Source organism: Mycteria americana, chromosome 1, assembly GCF_035582795.1.
Source record: "Mycteria americana isolate JAX WOST 10 ecotype Jacksonville Zoo and Gardens chromosome 1, USCA_MyAme_1.0, whole genome shotgun sequence".
NCBI classification, from domain to species: Eukaryota; Metazoa; Chordata; class Aves; order Ciconiiformes; family Ciconiidae; genus Mycteria; species Mycteria americana.
In genome coordinates, this window is record NC_134365.1 from 81155230 (window position 1) to 81163723 (window position 8494).

Sequence of the window (8494 nt, forward strand, 5' to 3'; positions counted from 1 at the left end):
TGGCCTCTGCTGTCTAATTCTACAGTGCCTCAAAAAAATGGAAGTCCTTGATCTGTCCCTCCTCCCCAAACCATGGAAACAAAAGCATCTCTTGCTCTTACTCGTACATGCAGTGAAAAAGCTAGTGTCTGGCCAGGCATGAGACAAGGACAAATTAAATTATTTGGTGATGTAATATTTTATTTTTTGTCTATTCCCCTGCAAATGTAGGACCAAATCAAGAGCTGGTCTAAAATGGTTGAGATGCTGAACACAAAGGCATTACTGCTGTCTACTCCACTTCTGAATTTTATCCAGAGACCGGTTTCATGAAAGAAGACTGTGTGTGTATTAACAGTAGTGTAGAATAAATCTGTGTTTTAGTTCAGACTGCTCACCAGAAGGTGACATTTATATAACAATCTTCCAGTAGGTGTGTTATGTTTTACTAGAAGCCAGTTCACATAAAGCTTATGTAATTTATAATGGCCTATTCCACAACACTTCTAGGTTGAAAAGAGCCAACTAATAAAGACATATTAACTTACAGAATCACTTAGGGGGCTAATACCCTTCCTTTGAGCATATAGGTCTGGCTTTAATAAACATTAAATCTGCTTTTTGTTCTTTTAAACAGGAAGGATCTGATATTAAGAAAGGCTGAGCACTCACAATTTCAACTGAAATCGATGGCGTGCGTTCAACACCTTGGAAAACCAACTCCTAAATCAATGTCAATTAATTCTGAAGTCAAACTGGTTGAGTTGAGGAGACTGGAAAAACTCTGGAGGATTCTTAACTGGGCATATGGAAACTCTTAAGTCCAATTACGGGTGATAGCCACCTCGCTATCACCCCTGGGAGGCTGGCTGGAAAATAGATTCAAGCGGTGTGTGTCTCTGCTTCTCACTATCCCCCACCCCTCAACTGGAAATTTAAAAAATATGTTTAACCAAAAATCCAACTTTCTGCTGAAATAAAAAGGGGAGGACATAATTTGACAATTTGTAATAGTAATTCCCAAGTGCAAGCCACTTAATACCAAAAGTAAACAGCAGTGATGGAATTTCCACTTAATGGGTGTCCGCTTAATGGAAAAAAAATGTTTAATGGTTGGCGCTGTGTCATGTTCTTACACAGAAAACATTTGAGACTAAGGGGCAGATGGGCTAGAGATCCAGGAGTCCTCTCTCCCAGAACTGCTCCTTTGCAGATGGGGTAGAGATATGTTTGTGAATGAGGAGTTTTTGTTTGCTCGGTGCCAAACCTGCCCTAATAACTTCTGCCAGCTTCAGCCCACGTCTGCACACTGGTTTCCTCCTCACTACACATGCACCCACGGGCACGCACGTGTACCCACGCAGGAACAGTGGTGGGCATCCCGGGCACCTAACCAGCCTTTCTGGGGTCCAGGGGTGTCTGCCTCGAGAGCTGTATGAAACTCCAGGGGCAGTTGCTGGCTATTCCCATGTTAAATTGTGTTTCTTCAAGGTGCCTTTATCTGAGTAGCGTTGCTTGGTTTAGGCCTAAAATTCCCCCACCCCTCATTCATTTTATTGTTGTGTTAGGTATATCACTAAAACGATCTGTCGGCAATGAGGAGTTGTGAGGGAGTGCGGAGGGATTTGTTTATATTGATAGGCAAACTCTGCAGTGTTTTCTGTTTCTTGCTTTGATAATGCATGATCTTCCTCCTGAGTCTCTGGCACTTCTGGGGCCTTGGCAGACCAGGAGGTACCTGGTGGTTGGTACTATCAAACCCATCCATCACTTCTCCTAAAATGATGGAAGGAGTGGAAAAGATTTCTCTGGCGCCAGGTCAGCGCTTGTCAGTCTCCATCCATTTCATTACAGGTTTCTGAAGTCAACTCTAAGCATGGAGTAGCTGCCATTTCAACTGTCAAGTTGCCAAATATTTTCCATCTTCAGCACTGTTGTACCATGGTGTCTTCTTCAGTTTTTAACAGCAGAAGCACCAAACTGCCAGTGGCTGGGCGTCATCTGAAGGGCTGGAGCTGCCAGGGCGGCTGGGGGAGCATGGGGGCAGCCTTTCTTCAGGCACCTCTCCCAGAAGCACAGTGTTCACCAAGACATGAGCCTGGTCACTACCGATGGGATAAAGGCTACAGAGGATTTGCAGAACTTGGGGGGGGGGAAAAGGGAAAGGAAGGAGGTAGGAGTGAGCACGGGCACCCGACGTACAGGCATATCACTGCTACTTTCGCTTGTGCAGCATGGTGAAGGCTGGCTTTTCAGACCAAGCGATCTGTCAGCTAGCTAGCAATTTAAGCAGTGGGTTTTGTTTGGTTGTTCTGGAAATTTTTTTTAACCATACTGAAAGCCGCATCGTATGGAAGTAGAAATCAGGAAGGTTTATCAGTATAAGTGCATAAATGGGCAGCTGCACAGGCAAATTCCTCCAAGTTCAAACGCAGCTACGTTAGTTAGAATGTGTTTCTACCAGTATAGTTTTGGCTAAAAGAAGCTATACAGACAGAGTCATGCTTATTCTGATACAACTGTGACTGAGCTTTTACTGATATGGAAAGGTGGTTTAAGAAAGCCAACCTCCAGACTTCACTCATGGTTGCAGGGCCGGTTAGGCCCATGATTTCAGGGCAGAATTGCCAACTGTTTCAACCTGGAGACATTGTGTCCCTCTCTGTTGTGTCATGGAAGTCCTGGACATTTCCTGGCCAGCTTGTGTAGTTTTATGGTTCCTGGGAGGTGCGGAAACATGGTTGAGTTCACAAGAGGGAAAGTTGCACAGAAGTCTGTGGCTGCACACCCGCTGGTGTGTTCTTTGGGTTTTGTATGTGAAATGATGCCTGGCAGACTGCGGGTCTGCAACGTGGCCCTAGCGCCTTAGGGATGGACTGCCTCTCTCCCTCCCTTCCTTTTCAGCAATGGAGCAAGCCTGAAGGCAGCAGTCTCTGCACGTGGTGGCTGCAGCAGTATTTTCCTTCATGATCCATAACGGTCTGAGACCTGCTCCTCACCTGAGGGCTGGAAGCTGGCTGTGCTCAGGCAACATCCACTGGAATATCTTTGGGTCAGACTGTGCAAGGACTCACTGCCTATGGCCTCTCTGGATACACCTCGGCAGGACAGTGACTTATGGCCTGGCCTGATGCCCAGATAACAAGGCTGCCTCATGCACTCCCATTCGTGTAGACTTGAAGGAACAAGTGTCCTAGGTCCCTCTGGACTCAGACCTAGCGGGAGGTGGGTAACCATGACCCTGTGGTCCTCTGCAACCTCAGGGCTCATTCTGTCCAGTCCCATTTCTTTAATAAAACTACTAACCAAAAGAAGAACTGTTGGGTTTCAATCTTGCAACCCGTTAAAAGTAACATTGCAAAGTTGACCTGGCCTGTTTACCCTAGATCTGATTTTACTATGTCTGAGGTAATTAAGTGGTAAAGAAAAACTAAGCATATGGTGATGTTTCAGGGAGAAACAACCTGCTCGGAACATCAACCGCACAGAAAATATTGGTCTTGTCTCATTTTCAAGGTCCTCTCTCCTCCCAATTCATGGGAATTTTTGCTAATGGCTTTAATGAGAAATAACAGATCCTTATTTAATGGGGATTTCTGAATTTGTGAAATACATACTGGAAGTGTTCCTGCAGTCAGTAAGGGTTCTTACAACCATACTTTGTGTGGTAGAGGAGGAGGAAGGAAGTTTTCTACCATACATGCAGGAGTATTTCTCAACAAAGGAGTTTCCCCACCCACATTGCCAGCATGAGTCTCTTCAGAGGATGTCAGCTTGGGCCTCCACTGCACATGTACTTCTGCTCCCTGCTGACGGAAAAGGGAGATACTCAAGTGTGTCTAATACACCCTGTAGCACTTGCTGCTCTTGTTCTATTAACTTTCATTACTGCAGCACTTTCAGGCCTCAGGCATGAACAGGAACTCAGCTGTGCCACATTTACTCTGAAAGCAGAAGAAAAAGATAATCCTTCTCTGAGGAGGCTGTGGCTGAGGATGTCCTTCAAACATACGGCGGGGAGCTTGAGATTTTGAAATAGGAGTATGTGGAAGGATAGCTGACACCTGCACGCTGTCTTCTATTGCCTAGTTTAATGCCTGGAATCAAAGTGTCCATGACGCTTTTAGGATAACTTGAATGTGAAATGCGTGCTGGTAGTCTGGACTTGAGGATGCTTGGCCATGCCCTGGCTGCTACATTAGGATGCTCCAAGGAGAGCTTGGTCTGGAGCCGGTCTATGCAAGAAATGACTGAGTAGGATGAGATTCTTCAGTACGGAGCCACAGAGAGACTGGCACAGAGACAGTGGGTGGGGATCAACTATTCACCATGTACTGATTTTGTCAGAGCTAGTTGAGAAGAAAATCACAGAATCACAGAATTGTATAGGTTGGAAAAGACCTTTAAGATCATCGAGTCCAACCATAAACCTAACTCTACCAAGACCACCACTATACCATGTCCCTAAGCACCTCATCCAAACATCTTTTAAATACTTCCAGGGATGGCGACTCAACCACTTCCCTGGGCAGCCTGTTCCAATGCTTGATAACCCTTTCAGTGAAGTAAAATTTCCTAATATCCAGTCTAAACCTCCCCTGGCGCAACTTGAGGCCATTTCCTCTCGTCCTATCACTTGTTACTTGGGAGAAGACACCGGCCCCCACCTCGCTACAACCTCCTTTCATGTAGTTGTAGAGAGCAGTAAGGTCTCCCCTCAGCCTCCTTTTCTCCAGGCTAAACAACCCCAGTTCCCTCAGCCGCTCCTCATCAGACTGGTGCTTCAGACCCTTCACCAGCTTCGTTGCCCTTCTCTGGACACGCTCCAGCACCTCAATGTCTCTTGTAGTGAGGGGCCCAAAACTGAACACAGTATTCGAGTTGCGGCCTCACCAGTGCCGAGTACAGGGGCATGATCACTTCCCTGGTCCTGCTGGCCACACTATTTCTGATACAAGCCAGGATGCTGTTGGCTTTCTTGGCCACCTGGGCACACTGCTGGCTCATATTCAGAGAACAGGACGAAAGTGCTTGAGATCCTTAAATGAAAAGAGGACAAATTCTTGATTCTCAGGCAAAACTCCCCTGAAATCTGCTCAGATGGGGCCTGAGCAAGCAGGGTGGGGCTGCTTGTCCCATCTTTGGGACTTTGTGACTAGGCCCATTCTGGACCTGCTCCGGATATACTGACTGGCACCACTTTTTGGCAGCTACCCTGTGAAGGGTGTTGATTCTTAGCAGTGACTGCCGGAGGCTGGAAGGAGGTGTCAGGAGACATCTCTGCAGCTTCCTTGCCTCCTACGCTCTGTCCTCAAGCACCCGCAGATGACTACGATCAGTGATAGGATACTGGGATGGTTGGACCTCTGGTGTGAACCCTGCATGACTTTCCTGTCGATGTTGTAAGAAGACAAAATGGAAACCATCCCGGGCAAGGGCTGCAGCACCCGGGCTGGATCTTCCACGGCTCCAGCTCACGGGAGCACCTTGATCCAGCAGAGTGAGAGGAATTCACCAACCGGATGCTAGTGCTGACCTCATTTTGTGGATAAATAATTATCTGTGTTTTGTGAAGGTGTGCTACTGTAGTTCTGGGCAATAGTATGGGAATTAAAAAAATAAATCAATATTCCACACACAGACTCAGTCCAGTTCTTATTAATGAGGTTGATAACAGCAAAAAAAGCTCTTATTAATGAAGTTGATAACATTAAAAAAAAAAAAAAAAAAAAAAAGGCTTTCTGATTCAGGAAGTATAGATGGCTTTGGGTGGATTTATGCATTTCGACATGGTGGCCAATGTACAGTGATTACAAAAGGCCGTGTTTTTTCTTTCCCTTTTCTCCCTACATACAGAGACTGTAAGAGCTTGTCTGTTTTGTAACAAAGTAATGCCTGTGATTCAGGGAGAGTAGTTCCAAAAAGCAGAAGGTAACTGAAATGAAATAGACGGGACACATCAAAATCAAGGCCTTTAATAAAATAAAACATCTTTTTTTCTTCCCTAAAAGCTGTGTTAAAAATATGTAAATAGACATTGGTTCAAAGTGGAGAGAAAGCTCCTGGTTCTGGGGGTACCATGTAATTTTTCAACGCAATGAAGCCAACTAGACAAACGTAGTTGGGGGATTGGACTGAATAGGCCAGGCAAGCTTTTTTTTCCTTTGCTTCTCTGTTAAAAGCATCATAGATGGAGTCTTTGGTGACAGTTTTGGCCGGAGCTGGGATTTCTGCGATCCCAACATGATTTCTTTTTGCTATCCTGGAACTGGTGGTGATGGTGTATGCGTTGCTTCTGTAGCATTTCATGGTGGACATGCAACAAGTTTCCTTCACCCCTCTTCTGAAGTTTGCATTATACACGGAGTAGAGGGTTGGCTTAAAGGCTGAAGAACTGAAGGAGATGCAGGTGATGGCCAGGAAAACCAGGGAGCTTTTTCTGTAGTCTGCTTCCTGGGGGTGCCACAGCTGTACCACGTAAAAAGGGAGCCAGGACAGGAGAAACACCGAGTTTAACATTAAGAACATCTTGATGGTTTTCACTTTTGTTCTTGGGACAATATTCATTGTCCTCCTGACGGTCATGCCATCGGTGCCTATTCTCCAAATGTACTTGATGACCTTCTGGTAGAAGAGGATGATGAGGATGGACGGGATCAAAAACACCACCAAGAGCTGGACGATACTGTAGACGGCTCCTTCCCAAGAATCCGGGAGAAAAAAGTTGCAGTGGTCGTCGCTGTTGGAGCCATAGAACAAGAAAGCCGGTGATGCAAATACAGCGTCAACTAGCCAAGAGGCCAGAATCATTTTCTTGGCTTTCTCCCTGGACACTTTGAAGCTCAGGGGGTAGACGATAGTGTAGAATCGATCCACACATATAGAGAGGAGCACGTGTGTCTGGACTCCAGGGCTGAGGTACTGTATGTACCTTACCAGCTTGCACATCACGTTCCCCAGGGGCCAGCTGCCGTAGGCAAACTGCAGCAGCACGAAGGGCACGCTTGCGACACTAATGAGAAGGTCTGCGCAAGCCATGGAGATGACAAAATAGTTGGTGGTGGATTGTGTCCTCCGGCTCCTGTGGATCACTAAGCAAACGAGGGAGTTTCCAAAGACAGAAACCAGCCACAGGGCTCCCAAAACCATGCCAGCTGCTGCAATTTCCCCCGGCCTCAGTTCATAGTGCAAGACAGTGCGGTTCCTGCTTGAGCTGGGTGCTATGGGTGACTCCGTCATCTCGTAGCCAGCAGGAGGGATGGAGGTTTCGGGGTAGCTCTTGTTCTGCAGCAGGAGCAGTAAGGTAGGGAGAACAAAAGGACCGCTGCTGTTCTCCATGCTGTGGGCAAACATGGCCACGTCCTTGGCTCAGGCTGCATAAAGAGAGAAGAGAAAAGCTTATATTGAACAAGTATGTGTGAAAAGCCTACCATGACCAATGAAAGATTATTTTAAGTGGTACACGTCCTGCTTAAAGTAGTAGATTGCAGAGAAATGGTCAGAAATATACGGTAAGACTATCTGGTCCAGCAGAGGCCATTAAGTTTCATGGCGATTTTTATTCATGGCCTGACTATTTTAGGAGAGGCATTTGTGTCTTCTGAAAGGTAAAGGTCCCTTTCACAGAGAGAGACTGAGGTGCAGGTTCACCAAGGCTGGTGACCTGCAAACAGAGTGAGCGGATTATGCCCCACTGATCCCAGAAATGAGCTGTACTCCCTGGTGTCTGTGGAAGTGGCAAAAAAGCAGAGCAACAGTGTCCCTGCTCACTTGACTTGGCACAAATCCATCACGTAAATAGACAAAGGAGGTGTTTCTTATAGCGAGAGGTGGAATGGGGAGTACTCTTTTCCACGATAGTAGCGTCTTCACTGATAAGGAGCCTAGCAGCCAAACCCTGTTCCCATCCAATCATTAGTAACATTGGTGTGAATATCCCTAATATCCCTGAATCTTTTTGTTTCTGGACGTAATTCTGGGAGGTAAGCGAGGTCTGGATTTGAAGGCAAAGGAAAGACCAGCACAGTGGAAGTAGTGGCAGCAAGCTGCGTGGGTGCTCCTCAGCGTGACTCCTCCTCAGCCCTTCCACAGTGAGGCCATTTTCATCAGGAGCTGGACATTGTATAGCTTGGAGAGCCTGTCCTGAACATGAACGCTGTCCCCACATGCCCTTGCCTCCTTAGTTACCTGCCCCATGAAGGGCAGCAGTTCCCTCTGTCAGCCGGAGCACAAGGTGGCACGACAACCTCCCCCCAAAACCTGCACAAGACTTTTTTATCAACGGCAGAGTTTTGATGTCGAAGGAGAAGTCTGGGGGAGGAGATAAATGCCCTGACGCAGCTGAGATGTGGGGGGAGCCGGTTGCTTTCCAGCAGCGGAGCCTCGGGCTGTGTCGGGTGAACTGTCACTAGCTACGACGGCAGTCAGCTGCTGAGGGTCTCTATGCTCTGGAGAAAATCCTGGGAGAGGGTCGATGTCCCTACCTTGGTCAGGGGCCTCCCAGGCAGCAGGTGTG

General features: G+C 47.0%; 1 protein-coding gene across 1 annotated transcript; it reads right to left on the minus strand.

The window, feature by feature from the left end:
• Positions 1-6086: 6086 nt before the first annotated feature.
• Positions 6087-7332, minus strand: LOC142404745 (putative G-protein coupled receptor 19). The gene is given in 2 exon segments (XM_075491745.1): positions 6087-6137; positions 6139-7332. Coding segments are annotated over 2 exon segments (1245 nt in total).
• Positions 7333-8494: the final 1162 nt, after the last annotated feature.